Source organism: Trematomus bernacchii, unplaced genomic scaffold, assembly GCF_902827165.1.
Source record: "Trematomus bernacchii unplaced genomic scaffold, fTreBer1.1, whole genome shotgun sequence".
Taxonomy (NCBI): domain Eukaryota; kingdom Metazoa; phylum Chordata; class Actinopteri; order Perciformes; family Nototheniidae; genus Trematomus; species Trematomus bernacchii.
The window spans coordinates 2,401,445-2,419,907 of NW_022987654.1; the positions used below are offsets into that span (position 1 = coordinate 2,401,445).

The 18,463-nt window shown below is 40.5% G+C and overlaps 2 protein-coding genes and 1 long non-coding RNA gene across 7 annotated transcripts; 2 read left to right on the forward strand and 1 right to left on the reverse strand.

The window, feature by feature from the left end:
* Positions 1-84: 84 nt before the first annotated feature.
* On the forward strand, positions 85-15,213 carry zgc:123305 (uncharacterized protein LOC641489 homolog). 3 transcript variants are annotated; one of them, XM_034134996.1, is made up of 20 exons: positions 85-159; positions 4,635-4,835; positions 5,047-5,142; positions 5,234-5,505; positions 5,817-5,924; positions 6,090-6,201; positions 6,342-7,083; positions 7,232-7,325; positions 7,641-7,828; positions 7,920-8,013; positions 8,154-8,223; positions 9,881-9,973; positions 10,259-10,317; positions 10,516-10,666; positions 10,793-10,941; positions 11,112-11,198; positions 11,615-11,767; positions 12,077-12,191; positions 13,001-13,104; positions 13,885-15,213. In XM_034134996.1, the coding sequence occupies exons 2-20, from the start codon at positions 4,644-4,646 to the stop codon at positions 14,033-14,035; spliced, it is 3,030 nt and encodes a 1,009-aa protein (XP_033990887.1). In that variant the 5' UTR covers positions 85-159; positions 4,635-4,643; the 3' UTR covers positions 14,036-15,213. The 3 variants fall into 3 exon arrangements, with proteins under 3 accessions (XP_033990887.1, XP_033990886.1, XP_033990885.1); XM_034134995.1 differs by lacking the exon at positions 85-159 and adding an exon at positions 184-2,771; XM_034134994.1 differs by lacking the exon at positions 85-159 and having other exon boundaries at positions 4,392-4,835.
* Positions 13,932-16,624, reverse strand: LOC117486519. The gene is made up of 3 exons (XR_004556282.1): positions 16,533-16,624; positions 15,331-15,391; positions 13,932-14,029 (listed from the first exon to the last, which is right to left on the reverse strand). It is a non-coding gene; the product is annotated as an uncharacterized LOC117486519 (long non-coding RNA).
* On the forward strand, positions 15,442-18,383 carry trim107 (tripartite motif containing 107). 3 transcript variants are annotated; one of them, XM_034134998.1, is made up of 2 exons: positions 15,442-15,580; positions 16,555-18,383. In XM_034134998.1, the coding sequence occupies exon 2, from the start codon at positions 16,566-16,568 to the stop codon at positions 18,051-18,053; it is 1,488 nt and encodes a 495-aa protein (XP_033990889.1). In that variant the 5' UTR covers positions 15,442-15,580; positions 16,555-16,565; the 3' UTR covers positions 18,054-18,383. The 3 variants fall into 3 exon arrangements, with proteins under 3 accessions (XP_033990889.1, XP_033990891.1, XP_033990890.1); XM_034135000.1 differs by lacking the exon at positions 15,442-15,580 and adding an exon at positions 15,745-16,008; XM_034134999.1 differs by lacking the exon at positions 15,442-15,580 and adding an exon at positions 16,015-16,190.
* Positions 18,384-18,463: the final 80 nt, after the last annotated feature.

The window sequence follows — 18,463 nt, forward strand, 5'->3', positions numbered from 1 at the left end:
CTGATGTTAACGATCGTAACTGAAAGGCTGCCTGCCAAACGTAAACAACATTCAGCCACGTGACTTGCAAACTCTCGCGAGAGCTTTACACAAGACGGATCCTTTCTAGCCATAACCAGGATGGCTGTTATTTTCCTAATCTGAAAAGCGACTCCAAAGGTAAACTACGCTCTACACTCTCTCAGCATCCACGTAGGAACAATATAGCGTCTGTAACATCTTTAGCAGTCTTGATATAAGTTAACTAAACAGAATAATGTGCCTTTCTTAAGATGAGTTTTACTTGCTATAACTTACACGTCGTTTTAAGAGAAGTTGTAATGTTTCGCCACTGACAGACTTCCCTGTAAAACAAAGCAAATTATAATGAAGTTCTGAACGGTGATTACGTGGCTTTAGCTGCGTCATAAAGGGCACATTTCTGCAGTTTTAAGATATTTTAATTAACAATAAACGTAGAGTACATGTGTCTATTTGCTAGTGTTGGGAGTGTAAGAAGCTAACAGTGTATTGTGCCATATGGTGACACGTAAAGCTGTTGCGGAAGTTGTTTCGGTTCCAGAATTAGCTTTATTCGACAGGAATTTGACTTTAGGCATTGCTTTTACTCAATTATACACATCACATCTAGGAACCAGGACAACCCCGCTGAACAAATACAGAAGTATGTGGAAACAAATAGGAGTAGGCTATACAAATTCTCAGAATAAATCACCAATAAATCAAACAATACAAATATATCGTCTATATACACGTTTCTGATTGTTGTAAACTTTGTACTCAATGGATATACAGTGCATTTACTGTATGATCATGTATGCACATGTGTAGATGTATACAGGATTTATATGGAAAGTGATGGACGATAAATAATGTTCCATTTAAAAAAAAAAAAATGTCTTGTAGTGTTGTTCTAGCTGTATGTATTGTATAGCAACACATTCAAGTCATGCTAACAAAGTCTATTATAAAATGAGTTTCTCAGTGGTGCCAGTGATGGGAATACATATAATTAAATTAGACTTTTTGAGTTTTTTTTTAAGTAGTTAGGAGATTGTGACATATTTGCTGAACACATTGCAATGAAATTACAAATCCCCTGTGTGTCTGTTTCTTGTTGAAGGCAAAGGTCAGTAAAACAAAGGGGCCTCTCTTCACATTTGTGTGTTTCTTAACATTAGGAAACTGGTAAACCTAAGGCACATTTGGAAAAGTTTGTTAATGACAACAACTATTTAGACACAATAAAGAATGTTGCCATCCTGTGCAATACACCTGCAATGTGCAATATAAACACTATCTGCAATTCTACGGCGCTATAATCACTTTAATGTAGACATACTTTTTTGTAAATGTGCCAACTTATATTCATTTGAGGTCACAGTACTTCAATGCCATGTATGTCACTGAGTTTACTGAAATAACTGCTACTAATTTCTAGCTATGGTTGTGTACTTATTTGTCTTATGTATGTCATTAATGTCAACATTTAAACATTTTACATTGGGCTTTTGAATCTTTGTTTTGACATTTTATAGACAAAACCTAGTTAACAACACATTTTAAGAATCTACACAAACAAATAATGAAAACAATGGTGGATTACAGCTCTGTCAACATCATTTGCCAATTTACACATGAGGGATAAGTAGAGGAATATGTTTGAATACTTAAGTAATAGGATATAGCTATTTATGAAAACATGTGATACTTGTACATCAGTTATGAACCCCCTCCTCTCCCCCTCCTGTCATCTGTCTGCTGCCCTACATTTAGTCGTGTCTCAATGCCATTGTTTGCTGCGGGCTATTGTTATTCCAACTTGCTTAAAACAGCTGACATGGCAGTTTCAAATCAAATACAGATACAGAAGCCTGCATAGGCACAGAAAGAGGTTATTCTCATTAGAAGTCTACCCTTTTTTCACATTAGTGTTGTTATGTCTTCCACATTAAGGCCGTTTTATTTCATTTTTTTTACCTGCACAGCAAGGCTAAATAGCAATTTCAACTAATCACTTTTTGTCACACATTGTTTTTCAATTCAAGCCTACCTTTCTGTCGTGTCCTCTTCCATGGTCTCCATCACAATTTGCAACATATTTGCTTGACTTCCTCATGAATTGTCTTGGCCTATGAAGGATTTTCCAGTTTTGGTATAGCATGACTGCCGGAGAGTCCCTCCATGTTTGATGGCCCAGAGAGCTGTGGTCAAGCCCAGAAACTGTGTGGCCGATCAGTTTGTGTGTGTTCATGCCAAGCGTATTTTGAATAGCCTGTCCGAGCCTTTCAGAAACTGCTGGTCTGGCTGTCATGTGCAGTGCAAGTGGGGAAGTATGAATTCGGTATGACAGGATGGTGTGCTTGTGAAATTGTGTGAGATAGAGGAAGCATTGGCGGGTGACTGAATATACCAGGACTCTCTCATAGATTGCCATATTTTACGTCCCGAGCTTAAAGCACAAAGAACTAGAGCGCTGTCATCTCAAATGACCACTGATCGAAGGAGTCCTATATAGCTTAGCAGCTCGTCTGTAAAAACGTTTGTAGCTACATCTAACAAAATGTAGCCTTACATCTACAGACAGATAGGTGAAGTGGCCGTAGCCTTGTGAGGCAGCCTCAGCTTTCTTGGGAATGGAGGTACAGTTTCTTGAGACTGTTCCTGAGTTCCAGTGGTGGGAAAAGTCTTTGTAGCGGTGTCGTATGGCAGAAAGGAGGTCAAGGAAACGCAGCCTGGTTGGGAGGGGACATCTGCATCCTTCACTGTGGGTAAGACAACGTCAGATGTGTAATGTAGACTTTGGACAGATGTGACTCAGCAGGGGTGATTCATTGTGTTGGCGTGCGTCACTCTTTATGTTTTCAGAACTCAATTTGTAATTCTAAAGCTCAGTTGAGTCTGAGAAATCTAGTCCATTGTGATTACCTTGGTTGCTGAGTTGTTTCAACAATACTTCAATTGATTCCTCTCACATTGTGTGTATTAGCTCTTTTTAAGAATATATTGTACAATCACAATATTACAGTGAATTAATTACTACCAGGTAATAACACTCTATGCTGTTATATCGTTAAAGAAGCACTATCTAGATATGACAGGAGCTCCTTGAGGTAAAATATTTGTTTCTAAATCCAACAGAAGACACTTTGACGCTCGTTCAATGTTGATGTAGGGCCAACTATGCCACATGGGATGTTTTCAGTAGCCTTTGGCATGTTTGACTTCTTGAGTTCCTAGAGCTACTTGTTCCTAGTCATGTTCTGGCCTGTTGAGGCAAAAAGGGTATGGAAGGAATTGTGTTTTCCCTTTTTTTGATGAGCTAACTTTGAAAATGAGCCAGAATGTAAGTCCTCTTATCTCATATTCGTGTGACGACGTGTACGTGTGGCTTAATGAGTGATGTGTTCATGTACATTTAATCAGAACTCCAGCTTATGAAACTTTTCACATATCACTCCAGGTTAAGATAATGACAACAGTAGTTCCCGTTATCTTAAAGGGTCTAACCTGTAGATAAGTGTCTTTGATAGATCTCATCTTCTTAAACTTTAACCTATTTGTCACCATCAAGATCCGGTTCTAAAGGTCAATATTGTTTAGCCAAAACATTACAAACACCTTTCGCAATCATTCATGGGACATTCTTCTGTTGGAGCAGCTTGGTGGAAAGGTTTGAAATGACTTCAACTCTTTTGATATGAATTTAAGTAGCTTTTAAACTCTGTTTGATGTCAGGCGATTGTGCCATATTAAGTCTTTTAACAGTTACTGTCACCTGCTTTATGTATTGGTTAACCTGTTAAGCCCCGAGCCTGTTTTTCAGGTTTCAGGCTCGAAAATGACATGCCCAAAACAAATGACTACAACTTCACTTCTAAAACGGTTATATGAATAATTTCTTTTATCAAAGCAAGGTTACATCTGTGAGTTGGATGTAGAAGTGTCAGAATCAATATAGATTTTTCTCAGTCAGAGTAAATTCAGATGGAACATAGTAAAAAAAGGTAAATTCTTACCTCCGCCTAAAGAAAAAAACATTACTTATAGTGAAAACCACCCTTGAATGATGGGATGGTAGACTAAAAGCTTTAGAAATCCAAACTATAACATATAATAAGTACCCTGTATCAAGATTGAGGCAAAACAAGTTATATTTGACCTTTTTAGAGAGGTTTAGCAAAAATAAGTTCCAGGCGGAATAAGCTTTCGGCACATTTGGGTACATCTGGTTCCATCAATGCCATTTGACCTTTTTCAGGTACCAGACTATACAAATGATGTATTACATTGAATTATCACCATAGGTATTCATTCCATCCAAAGAAAAAAAATTAAATAAAAAAAATTAATAAAAGATAAACGTTTTTTTTTTTTTTTAATTTGTGAGAAAAAAAAAAGACCCGCCGACGGGGGCTTTGGGGCTTAACAGGTTAATTGTCAAACCTTTGGAATGAGAAGTTATAATCCCATGAAAGCAGCTTACTCTAAACAAATGACATTGTTGCTTGCTGACAATGTAAGAAAAAGTGAAGGATGAAACCGCAAACGGCTGAAAACACTGAATGACTTTCAGTGTTTTCACTTTTTGTTCCTCAACTGTTCTCCCTTCCTGTTTTTGTGTGTGTTTCCAGTCCCAAACCATGAATATTGTGGGCCAGTTTGCGGAGACGGTGTTTGTGACGGTGAAGGAGCTGTACCGCGGCCTGAACCCCGCCACTCTGACCGGGGGGATCGATGTCATCGTGGTGCGACAGCCTGATGGATCCTTCCAGTGTTCCCCCTTTCACGTCCGCTTCGGCAAACTGGGTGTGCTGCGCTCCAAGGAGAAAATTGTAAGTGTCTTAATTACGTTCACTGCCACTGCCGTCATAGCTCAAAGATTCAAGAATCAAAGGTTTCATTGTCATATGCACATAAGCTACTGTAGAAATGGCAATGAAAATAGTGCAAGAAGTCTATATACATGTAAATAGAATATGATAGATAAAGCTCTCTGCTACTGGGAATTCTTTGACATATTGGCATGCATCACTGTGTCTTCAGGTGGACATTGAGATCAACGGAGAATCAGTTAACCTGCACATGAAGTTGGGCGACAACGGAGAAGCTTTTTTTGTGGTGGAAAATGAAAACGAGGAGGTATGATGACGGACATTCGATGACCATTTCTCAATTCTTTGGCAACATTGCATCAGTCTGTTATCTTTAACTCTTTTGTTATCCTCATCAGTCCCAAGTCCCAGCCCATCTGTGCACCTCCCCAATTCCCCTTGAGGACCCTGAGGAGATGGAGGAGACCCCCGAGGGAGCCTCCATCACCGGGTCTGGTGCCCGCAGGAAGAAGCGCCGTCGCAAACGCATGCGGTCTGATACTCACCTGAGAGAAGAGGCCAGCTCCTCATCAGAGGAGAGAGAAAGGGAGAAGGAGTGGGAGAGAGAAAGTGATCCGGCCGGGGGGGAAAGCCCTGCTATAGACGAGCCCCTCACACCATTGCAAATCAGGTTAGTGATTCAAAAAGAGGAAAGAGCTTCATCGACAAACCTTGATTGAAATAACATTGCTTTTACATATACACTTAAATCATTTCTTCTTATCATTTCTTCTTTGTTGTAAACACGGCATATTATTGTTGTATTCTAGTCACTATTAAGTTCTGGAGTACAGCTCCTATAGAAAGCAGCTGATATTTACATACTGTAATGTCAATACGAGCAACCTTTTACAGGGTATCATGTTTCTCAATGTTGACAGTTGACACCTTCAAAGTTGACACAGTAGTGGAAAAATATCTTCTTTCATATGTGTGTTATAGTAAGTCAGTATATTACTCGTTGTCTGAGGAGCCAAATGATGATCTGGGGGCCACACAGACAAGAGACACTCATCCACACTCAGACGGAGAGCAGTCACCCTCAGAAAGGTGAGGAAGGTTCATCTTTACAACGGATTCATTCATGTATTGACTTGTTTGCATTGAGCAGCCGCACAGCTGTTGAGTCAGTGTAAGATGACAGAGATAACGTCATACTGTTTATTCACTTTCAGTAATGGTTTATTTTTCTCTATTTGTCTTTCTCTTTTACAGCAATGTGTTCTACAGCCGCTCATGTTCTCCTAAGAGCGACTCCGAGCTTTTAGTTAAACCCAAAGAGTCGTCTGGGCCTCAGATGCAGTGGAACTGGGGAGGTTTTCCCATGGTACGCCAACACACACACACGCACATGCACACACACACACACCCACACACACACACAGATCTAGATGTCATGCTGTAAATGTGAGATTGTCATGCTGACACACTGTCTCAAATTGCTCTTTTCTGCCCTCCCCCTCACAGCTGTGTCAATCTGAGCGGACACCAGTGGAGTTACAGCACATCTCCCCTTCTGGCAGTTCTCATTTCCGCACCATTGAAAGACAGGACTCGTTTGACATGAGCTGTGAGCCTGTGATCAGCTGTGGCAGGGTGGGCAGTGTCACAGTGGTCCGGCCACAGCCCAGGACTCAGTCCCTAGACCTTAGTAACCACACTATGCAGACCCCACCTTTTTCTTTGGAGAATAACTCTCACATGGCCCATTCCACCCCCACCGACCTCTCTGAATCAGCAAAGACTAATGTGGACTCGGCACAGGCGACAGGGACCACATTAGAGGAAGAGGAGAACAGACACTCACCTTCATGTTTAGATAATCAAACTAATGGCACAGATTCTCCTGCTAGCAAAGAAATCACCATCAGTGTTGAGCACATCAGCACTGATAGTGTGACCAAACCAAACGACACACAAATACAACTCATTAAAGAGAGCGACGACTGCACAGTTACATCAACAAGTCCAAGTAGTACAGAGGTATTAAATCCACCACAGCAGGGTGCCTTATCGGAGCAAAGTGAACAGGGTTCCACCGGCAGTGCCCCCAACAGCGAGGGGGACAGCGGGATAGACCCCTGCGCTGAGGGGGGGGAGGAGGACGCTGCAGGGACTGAAGGGCCAGCAGGAGGCTCCCTGACAAACATAACCGAGGGATTAGCCAACCCTTCCGAGGCATCATCCAAAGTGGAGGACAAGAAGAAAGGTGACAGATTGTATTAAACTCTCTTATTTATGTTAATAAATTATGTTATAGGTGTGTCTAACTTCAGACCTTGTGGTAAAACAGGGTTAGGGTTAGGGTCTCCTTTATGTGAGCTCTCCTCATGGATTGATTTGTCATTTTGTTTCAGGTAAACGTAATCACCATCTCGGACAAACAGGTATTTACTTGGATGATCTGACCAAGTTGGAACCCGAGGTGGCTGCGCTCTACTTCCCCAAGAGGTAAACACATAAGACTTCTTCACAAATAGTATGATGGTCAAATTAACTAACACTGCATTTTAAGCAATCATTAGTATGGGCTCTTTATTTAAATTCATCACAGTCCCTGAAACATCATAGATCTTTTATGATGCAATCAGAGGACATTTATTCAAATGTGCCGATATCAGTAAAAGATGAAGTGAATGCAGGATTATTTAAGTAGAAAAAAATAAAACGTTTTTGCTTTTAAAGTATAATTAAAAATCAACAGTGTTCTAGAAAATCAGACTGTTCTGCGCTGTCTATGAAGTGTTGACAAATTGTCTTCTGCAGTGAGACAGAGGGGGCGTCTCAGCTCGGGGGGGAGCAGGGCTCCTGCTCGGGGAGCCAGTCTCCTCAGTCGGTGGGCAGCGGGGCCATGGACAGCGGGACAGAGTACCTGTCAGACTCCACCTCCTACAACATGGACGTCAGCATGTCCCTCTGCGGACAGGTGGGAGACACCAGCCAAATCACTAAAGGTGAGTCAGAGTGGAGGATGCTGGTCTGTCTGCAGTCTGTACTGGGTCAGGAAGTCAAATCTGACACATGTCGATTTTTCCTTTAATTCAGAGAAGTTCATGGAGCACATCGTGACCTACCTGGATTTTGCCAACAATCCAGGAATCATTGAGGATCCAAACCTTGTGATCTGCATCAACTCCAAGTAAGATCTGGAGTTAGATGGTTGTTTACTTATACAATTGGCATTACAAATGTATTTGTTACACTGTATGTATTTTTTAGGAGGAAGTTCTTAAATCACAAGTCCTTTTTAAACATGTCATGTCAATGATTGGTCCACAGCTACTATAACTGGGCCGTTGCTGCTCCGATGGTCTTGTCAATGACAACGTTCCAGAAAAGCCTACCCAAGGTATTTTAGTGTTTCCAGACACTAGAGATATTTTTGTTTTTAGTACTCTTTTTATTTTTGTAAACATTCAGACATAACATACATACAATATAAACCCGCATACGTACACAAATGTGTGCAGAATGGCTACTGCACATATAACATACATCTCTCCATGGGTGACAGTAACATCACCTTAATACAATCATGTAGCAAGATATCTATGTATATCTCAGCAAACATACAAATTATTTTAATAAAAGCACAGTGAGAAATGTCATCAGCATAATAAATGATAATCATAATGGCCTGAGGTGTGGCCTCATTACAATGAGAAACATCAAATAGGAGGGAAAAGAAAGAAATCAAGACATCAAAAACAAAACATTTGAGATATGAATGATGTTAGTAAAACATAATTACAAACCTCATACAAGCTTAAAACCAAGTTATTTTGTTATTGATTCACAAGTTTATAGTCCAGAGGCCTGTACTACGAAGCTGGTTCAACTTAACCTGGATATGTTGGCGTTAGCCGGTTGGCGTAATCCAAAACATACGCGCTGGCGCTAAGCTGTACTACGACGCTGGATATCAAGTGGATCGCTCAAGCCGCCGTGTCCTATCTAGTTAGGTGCGCGTTCACATGAAAGGGGTGGTATTTGGAGCATTCGACCAATCTCAAACACGGAGAAGCATACTGACAGCGCAGCGTCATACTTCCTGAATGAAAAGTGAACTTTAATATTAGTCAAATATGAGGAAGTTAAACTTTAAACATCCATGACTTAAACACTTTACCCAGGATAAAAGCCACATAGCTGCACCTGCAAGGTGAATACAGCTGGTAAAAGAAAAAGTGTTTGAATGCGTACATTAACAGGTTTTATGATATCACTGCCCCGTCCAAGACACGAGTGGATCGGACTTTAATTAGGAGAATTTGACTCGAGTGTTTCGTCAATTTAATGTGTTGCTTAAAATAATACTTCTGCATACAGTATGTGACACTGTGAGTGTTGCACGGCCAGATACGGCTCAAGAAGCTGACTCAAATAAGGAAATATATGATACATTATGATATGAATGATAATGGGACACATCTACGTCTGCACTCACAGTGCCTCGGACTGTACTTAATGTTACTTTGATCCGGTTACTTATGTCGTGGCAGATATTTAAGTAAGCTTTCTTAACGCTAATGTTATAATAGTCAGATTGCTCTGAAGATGGGAGGGGATATTCTATTCATTTTCACGTTCACACAGTCAGTTGATTTTGGCCGGTCGTCTTTCCTGCAACGGCAGTTTAAACTGTATTTCCTTTCTCCTCCTGTCATATGAATTGATCGCTTTAAACTCCGCACACGGAGCTCTGATTGGTCAGCAGGCAGTGCTTTCACTGAGTTGATCTCTTAGCCTGCCACCTAACCTGCTCCGGAGCAGGTTTGCCACTCAGCATAAGTTACCATGGAAATCTAGCCTGCTAAAAAGAGAACCAGCGTCGTAGGACCGGAAAGCCCGAGATTTCCCTGAATTTAGCCGGCTAAGCGAAAATCCAGCTTCGTGGTACAGGCCTCAGGTCAGATAAGATCATTGTTAGCCGGTGAATGTGACTTTAGGATGTATATAATCATTGCCTTTTTTTGTTTGTGTGATTGCGTGCCTTTGTCATTCAGAGTGCGATAGAGCAGCTGGTGAAGGACAAAATGCCCAAAAAGTCTGGACGCTGGTGGTTCTCCTGGAGGAGGAGACAAATGGACGACAGCCAGGTACATTCTCAAGTACTTTCATGCCTTAAAACATGTAGTTATGATGGTGAGTGATAGTTTGAAAGTGTTGAACATACAAAAAGGAAATGCTGTGATCTCCACTACTTAGCTAGAGTTAGTTTTACGTTCTGTCCACGTAGACCCAAGAATACTACGGATGGTAGAGATGAAAGTCATTAAAGGTTTAGTCCAGACGCAATGTGTCTGTTTGTCTAAATGACCATTGACACTTGACCTTGTTGTTGTTAGAATATACCTTATATTTTCATTTCCTTTTGTTTTTAGCAAAAGGACTCAAAGGAGGAACAAGAGGAGCCACTGGCAACTGTTTCTTCCACAGTAAAGTAAGTCACCTCAACAAGATTTGATCCAACTCATCATGTAGTTCCCCTTTGTGCCACCAGAGTGTATCAAAACTCTCTGAGATGTTTCTTTATTGCCATGTAGGTCTTGTTCAGATAAAAAGAATGCGCTGTGATAAGAAAATATAAACATATACAAACCATAAATTCTTGATTTGATGTGTGTTGTTTCTTCTCCAGAGCCACACTGGATGACATCGACAGTGATGAGCGGGCGGGCCTCGGCCGAAAAGCCATGCTTCCTGCCGGCCTATCAACAGAAACCCTTAATGCCACTCAGAGTATCACACAGATCTACCGCAAATCACTGCGTCTGACCTCTGAACAGATAGTAAGAGACACAAATTCATACACCCACATACACTTTTTGTTTACTTTCACTGCTATCTAATTTATCAATAGGATGAACATTTTGTATACTGTACTCCGAACTCACTCTATCCTTTCTCATTACCAGGAGCACCTCAACCTGCGCGAGGGGGCCAACAAGGTGGTGTTCAGTGTGACCACACAGTACCAAGGCACCTGTCGCTGTGAGGCTGCCATCTACCTGTGGAACTGGGGCGATCGAGTCATCATTTCAGATATAGACGGCACTATCACCAAGTAAAAACAACTGCCTCTCTATACACACTATGCAGTTTAGATGTCTCAATACACACAGAGCAATAATAGTTCCTGCTCATTATGAAAGATGCACACTAGATCAATGTTTGAACATACGTTTATACCAAATGTATATAAATATAGTAATCTTTACTGACTTTCTCCCGCAGGTCTGATGCTCTGGGTCATATTCTACCTCAGTTTGGAAAGGACTGGACACACAAAGGCATCGCAAAACTCTACCACAAAATACACCAGTATGTGAAATGACTGTTTACTTTTTTAAAAGCGTCATTGTCTTTAACAGGTTTTTCCTTTTAACCAATTTCTCTTACTGAACTTTAACACACAGTACTCACTACAACATAACAAGCTGAACAGCTCAAATGTGTTCATGCAGATGATTTAATTCTGATGTCATGCTGTTGGCAGTGGAGTGCCTAATCTGCGTTGCCAGATGTTTCCCTGTTTCATATGGGAATTTAGTCAAGCTGTTAATTGAATTTGTTTTTATTTTATTAAAGGTTCTTCTTATGTTGCACAATTCACGATATATTACTTATTTCTGAAGAACGTGCTTAATGCTGTAGGTCAACTCATTTACAAGCAGAAGTGGAAAACTTCTTATTTTTATGAAACTAAAATGCTAATATGGTCGCTTCTGTTCTTGCAGAAATGGCTATAAGTTCCTGTACTGTTCAGCGCGGGCCATAGGTATGGCTGCCATCACCAAGGACTACCTTCAGTGGGTCAATGACCAAGGCATAGTCCTTCCTCAGGGCCCCGTGCTGTTGGCCCCGAGCAGTCTCTTCTCAGCACTACACAGGTAACAAATACTACTTCACAGGGACCGTCCTACTAATACACTGTACCGTTAAAAACTGATTTGTATAAAAACAGATAAGACATACTGTGTCTGGGAGTTAAGTATCACAGCTCTGCACTGTTTGAGAAAAGTGTTTATGTTTGAAAACCAATGTACTGCTGTCCTCTAGTGGCCACTTCTCTACACCAAACAGAAGCTACTCTGCTCAGTCACTACACTGTATAATATGCATTAACGTATGCAAGGAAACAAACACTTCTTGAACAGAGGTCCATTTTGACTTTAAACTATCCGTCTCTTTCTTTGCAGAGAGGTTATAGAGAAGAAGCCGGAGGTGTTTAAAATTGCCTGTCTGGGTGACATCAGGGACCTGTTCAACCCCCAGAGGCAGCCCTTCTACGCAGCCTTCGGAAACAGGACGAACGTAAGCAGCGCTGCAGAATGTCTCTTACCCATTTCTGCCCAATACTGAACGTTTATATTTCCTATGTTTGTAAGTCATGTTCTCTGGGCTTGACTTAGCAGAATTCTTAAAATCAGTCAAACTGTTTGGACATTGTTTTTAAAGAAAAAAAACAGTACTACAATGTGCCCAAATATTAATTATAGAATTATTTTAAAATGTCTGTATCTCAGAGAAACAACAAAGAGCTAAATCGAGTATGTGGTCTCTATGAACTCATAACAACATGAATATCAAAGCTATGTCCACATACTTATAGTATTATTTACAATTTTTCACTGAATTTAATTTAATTTGAACCCAAAATATCAAAGTTAGACTGTCAGATACTATAGACCATCACAACCCATGTGTAGCATTTTTCCTTATCATACTAAATATAGTCTTTGAGCATAAATTGGTAACGCCACCACTTTCAGCAACACATCTTTTATCAGGTTGTTTAGGAGCTTAGTTGCCTGTTTGAAAGTGTTTTAGAACATAGCACAAAACTGTGTGTACATAAAGAAACCATTCAAGTTAGGACAAAGGCAAAGAACACATTAGTTTGAAATGGTTTCATCTTTATCCTGTAATGTACTCCAGCAGGTAGACATGATGTGTGGGTCTGGGGTTTGCTTTTGTAGATAAAGTAAACACTGGTTAATGATTTATGATCAGGGATTAGTGCTAATACAGCCAAACAATCTTTTTAGTGCACAGGTATACTTCAAAGTCACACTGAAGTTGATGTGTGTGTAACTGTTCTTTTGCTGCCTTTCTTTTGTCAGGATGCGTTTGCCTATAAGCAGGTGGGGGTGCCCGACACCAGGTTATTCACCGTCAACCCAAAAGGAGAGCTCATCCAGGAGAGGACTAAAGTCAATAAGTCCTCGTAAGTGTGCAACAGAACACAGACATAAACACCCACACAAATACTGATAAGTCACTGAATGAATGGGCGGAGAAGTCACACGTTATCCTGCACTCATTTTCTTTAGGATTATTTTACCAGAAAATGAGTCCTAAAACCCAGAAATTAGTATGCGTTTTTTTACTTCAAGTTCCCTTATCTTAAAGTCAATGTATTTAGGTTTTAATGTGTTTTGGTTAGATGCCTGAAATAAGGTCTGTGTTTAACAGCTTAAGACATTTGAACGTTTTGTTAATAAGCAAAAGTGTAAACTTAAAATAATGCTTACTCGAGAGACGATAGAGGATTTTGTGTCCATTAAACAACATCCCATTGGTGGTTACATGAAACCATGCGACAGGGGTGTAGTCTGTTCATTTAGTTTTACTTCTGACAATTGCTTCAAAAATCATAAAAAGTTGTGTAATTTTGTAAAGAGTAATCTAAACCATTTTTCCCAAAGAGCTTATTTTTTAGCAACGATACAAAATGTCATGGAAAAAAATACCATCGTCTTTTAGTCGAGGGAACCAGTGAGTTTTAATTTTGTGGTTAGCCTACAAAATGAAGTCATACTTGCAAAACCTAATTGCATGAACATTATACACATACAGCTCTCTTTATCAGATGCTCGGTCAATGGGGAAGCCACTTATACAACATTTCACTATAACAGCACATTTTCAAAAGGTTTGATCTTAGTTGTGCTTATGTCTAATTCCTGGAGTTCTGAGTCAGTTGTGTGTTCTTGTTTTTTTTGCAGGTACAGCCACCTCAGTGAGTTGGTGGAACATTTCTTCCCCATGCTCTCCATCGGGGGCAGCACGTCGTCCGCTTTGGACTGTCCTGAGTACAGCAGTTGCTCCTATTGGAGAGATCTTCTGCCAGAACTGGACTTGGATGCACTACTGTAGACACACACATACGTTTTAAAGCAACCATATTAACTCTATATGTTATCTCCTGTTTCCAGCATGTCTGAATATTGCCTTTGACAGAACTGCCAACTGTTGTGCCTGATTATGAGACAGAATAAACAGAAAGAGCATCTGTCTTTCTCAAAGAAGAATTGCCAAATTAAGTTATAATGTCCATGGACTTAACATTTCTAAGTGTCCAAACATAATGCAGTACTTAATCTCAGTGCTCTATCACTGATGATGGCTGTTAACACACACTTAAGCTATTTGTATGTGAAACTCCTACAGTGAAAACAACTGGACACTTGTGCCTTTGGACTTTTTCAGTTTTTTGTTATTGTGTATACCAGTATCATAGTCATTCCAGAATTGTAATGTAACACTGTTGCACATTTCAGCTCTAAACACTTACTGTAAACATGTTTGTTATATCCTGCACATGCCAAAACTTTTGCCTGTTCTGTTTGACTTATATGGAGATTTTCCGTTCCTGCTTATAGCTCAAACATCCCAACACACGGCTACAAAACAAACCTGTTACTCTTCATTCAGTCGAGATAGTGTGTCTGTGTGTTGTTGACATACAGAATGTCTTTGTATTGAGCATTGTGGGGAGGGTTTTTAATGCTACATGTACCAAGCAACCAAATATGGTATAAGAATGTTTTTAAATTATTAGTATTTTTTTGACAATACTCTGTTGTCAAGCACAAGAGTATTTTCTAAGGAGAGCTTTTGATGGGAAGTTGGATTTTATTTTCTGTGGTAATTGTGGAATCACAGCCTGCAGGTGAATATGGAGGAGTAGTTTGTGGTGAGGGACGCTAGGATTATTTTTTCCTTAATACCAGAGGATTGCAATAACAAGATGAAAGATCATTGTGAAACTACAACATGAGTTTCTTCTTTTCACGGACTGCACTACCAGTTTTAGAAATGTTTGTACACTAGACGATTGCGAAGGAGGGTCAGACTGAGACTTTTATTCCAGAGAAGTGTAAATGGACCTCGGAGGGGAACAGTGGTGTTTGTAGCCTGGCAAAGTGCCTTATGTTGGATGACTGTTATATTTATTCATTCTAAATATATTTTATTGTCAAACTGTGTGGAGATGCATTGGAGATCAATATTTTAAACCAAATATATATAAATACAATTGAAATGCAACACTACCTGTTTCTTGGTCATGATTGAAAATTACATTGAGTATGATTAATTGTATTATTTTTTTCAAAAGGGCCCAAGTACATTTCCAATTGCTATCACTGAATAGCTTTTAGTACACTTACTTGCAATAGAAGAAGAAAAAACTGTAAAATAATGCTGAATTCGGAGGACACGTCATTAGATCTAGGGGCAAAGGGTAGGTAAATACAAATACAAACGTGCATGAAGTCAGGCTGACTACACAGCATGGATTACCCCATGTGTCACAATGTTTCTGAAAGGCGGATTTGACCGCTGATCTGTGCGTCAGTGCGATTTATGGGCCCTTACCTGAACAGGAAGAGTCGACAGAAGACTGCGCTGTGTGAAAAGGTGAGTGTTTTTCTACATTTGTCTTTAATACTGCTTAATTATTTCTTCTTAAATGACGGACAGTCTGTTTTATAGAGAACTGGCTTGATATGTGATTGAGCGCTTTAAGTGACGCTTAATAACGTAGTGCTCACTATTTTTCAAGGAAGTAAAGCCGAATATATTGAAATCAAACATAGCAGCAGCATAAACATTATGATAAAGTTAGTGTAATTCAAGTGAAGGAGTCTAAACTTGGTATATGGCGGCGTGGGGCCATACTGCTCGCTGGAAATCGAAACTTAAGCAACAGATAAACAACTCACGCGCTGCCAAACGACGCACAAACATTTGAGACGTAGCCTATTTTAGCCTTTGGCTAATGGACACACTTTCCTGCGACTGCGTTAACATTCGTTGAAACTTTGGTCAAGCTTGTGCACAGTTTGGTTTGTAACTAACTTTTAAAAACGTATATATTGCATGCATGGACAGTTTGGTTTCTTACAGTGCTGTGTCATGATTTGTTGGTTAATTCCCCTGTTTTTCCGGCTACACCTGCAAGAAAGAAGCATGACTATGCATTCATTTTCAGTGCAAATTTAGTTGGGGTTGCATGCTGAATTTTCCAGTAAGTTCTCATTTAGTTAAAAATAAATACTTGTAGAACATTTCCACACGTGTTGCTGGATAACACTGAATCCCGTGTTTTTACAACAGATTTAGTGTTTAGCCATTTAGATATTAATGTTAAGATTTGCTATAAAATATAGAATGCAATGCAAAAAGTAAAACTGACAATGTGTTTATAATTTGTTTAGTGAGAGGAACTAATATGATATGCTTTTGTCCTTACTTTCCCTTTCCCATCCGTGCTATTTACACAGATTTTCTTAACTTATAAAACGTTAAGAAGCAATGAAGGTTCAATTACATCAAGTTTTTGGTAAAAACTGTTATTAGGAAGTCTCACCCTGAATTATCTGTTTTTCCAGGTCCTGCCGTCATGTCTGGGAGTGAACCTGAAGCAAACCTTTTTAAAATGGATCATCCAGAAGCTCCAACTTTGGAGCTCACTTGCCCCATGTGCCTGCAGCTCTTCTCTGATCCAGTTTCTCTTCCCTGTGGTCATATCTACTGCTTTGCCTGCCTTCAGACCATGTGGGAAGGCCTTGACCAACACAGCTGCCCTGAGTGCCAGGCAGACTATCAGGGAACCAAAGCCCTTGTGAAAAGCTTGAAAATGTGCAGCACCATGGAGTCCTACAAAGCCACTGCTGGGAAAGTCAACTCCCCTGCAAATCCTCCTGACGTCGACCATGCTAAAGAAGAATCAAACACAAAAACAACCAAGGAGAGTTCAGGGTCTAAGGGAAATGATGACTTTTCTATTGGGTCTAGATCCACAGGCCATAGCAAAGGCAAGATGGAAATGGATGAACCTAAATTCAAAATGGCATCTCAAGTCACAGAGTTGAGCCTCAAGTTGGAGATGGCAGAAACAGTGCTGGGGAAGGAGAAGGAGCGGGAGTTAGAGGTGAGCACTGCTAATGGTCAGCTGAGAGAGAAAACAAGCAGACTCTTAGAGCAGATAACAGATTTATCTCAGAGATACAGCGAACAGGTGCGCCAGCTGATAGAAGATGAGCTCGCTCCAGGTGAGGCCAGTGTAGGCAGTCGAGTCAGCCAAGCTTCTGAGATGACAAAGCAGCTGAGGCAAGCGATGCTCAGAGCAGAGTCCCTTCTGACTGAGGATGACGAAGCTGCGTTTAGTGACGAGCTTCAGACTCTACAACCGCACATTGAGGAGTTATTGGCCAAGCCTGTGGGAGAAGAGGAAGACTACATTGAGTCAAAGGTCAACTCTGCACGTGCCTGTCCCAAGCTTGAAGAGATGAATTCTCAGCTAAGGGAAAGATTTGGAGAGATTCAGCGCTCCATTCGAAACACACTTAACCCCTCAGAGGTGACATTTGACCCAGAAACAGCCCACCCCAACTTTGTCCTCTCAGAGGACTTGAAGACAGTGTCTTATAGTGTTGCCAAACAGCCCTATCCATCCTCTCCTCAGAGGTTCACTAACTTCCTCCAGGTCCTCAGCACCCAGAGCTTCTATGAAGGTGAACACTGCTGGGATGTGGAGCTTGAAGGTTCCCCGTGGATCATCGGCGTGTGCTACAGTGGGAAGCTGGCACGCAGCGGGTTGCCCTCTGCTCTGGAAAGCAGCCGGAGCTCCTGGTGTCTGATGTGGTTCAACAACCTGCTGACAGCCTTCGAGCAGGGCCACAACGTGCCTCTGAAGAAGACCACTGTATCACGTAAGATAGAGATCAGACTGAGTTTCAAGACCCACAGGCTGAGTTTCTACAACATCAGCCCCTCCAGTGGGAAGACTCATGTGTACACATTCAAGGCTAACCTGACTGAACCGGTGCACATAGCCTACAGGATGATGTCAGGGGAACCCAAAGGCCGTGTCACTATTTATTCATAATCATACATTTATTCTTAGTAAATGTGCTCCATAGAAGGAAGAGGAAGTAAATACATTGTTACGACTTCATTTGTATGACTAATACATTTAAATTATTAAGTTATGTCTTGAAAGAAAACAAAGACTCTCTGTTCAGGTATTATGATGGTACTTCCTAATCACCTACTTACTTAGGCCTATCACTTTGGATGCTTTGTGTGATAATATATAACTGATTCCCAAGTATACATAGGCATATAAAATACAAATGTGACAGAATAACTCATTGCCTTGTGCCTAAAACATAATGTGCTCAAAATGGTGTGTCAATAAATGTAATTGTCTTGTCATTATTATTCTTTTTTTCCAACCTGTTATTTTTCTACTATTCAAAGTATCTCAAAATGCATAATATATTATCATCATATGCA

What these genes read in the sequence shown, in the direction of transcription:
- zgc:123305 (XM_034134994.1), top strand. Translation starts at nt 4,566, where the DNA reads ATGACTTTCAGTGTTTTCACTTTTTGTTCCTCAACTGTTCTCCCTTCC. An exon ending in GAGCAGTCACCCTCAGAAAG is followed by an intron (nt 5,925 to 6,089) that starts GTGAGGAAGGTT and finishes TCTCTTTTACAG; the next exon opens with CAATGTGTTCTACAGCCGCT. An exon ending in GCGCTCTACTTCCCCAAGAG is followed by an intron (nt 7,326 to 7,640) that starts GTAAACACATAA and finishes TGTCTTCTGCAG; the next exon opens with TGAGACAGAGGGGGCGTCTC.
- trim107 (XM_034134998.1), top strand. Translation starts at nt 16,566, where the DNA reads ATGTCTGGGAGTGAACCTGAAGCAAACCTTTTTAAAATGGATCATCCA.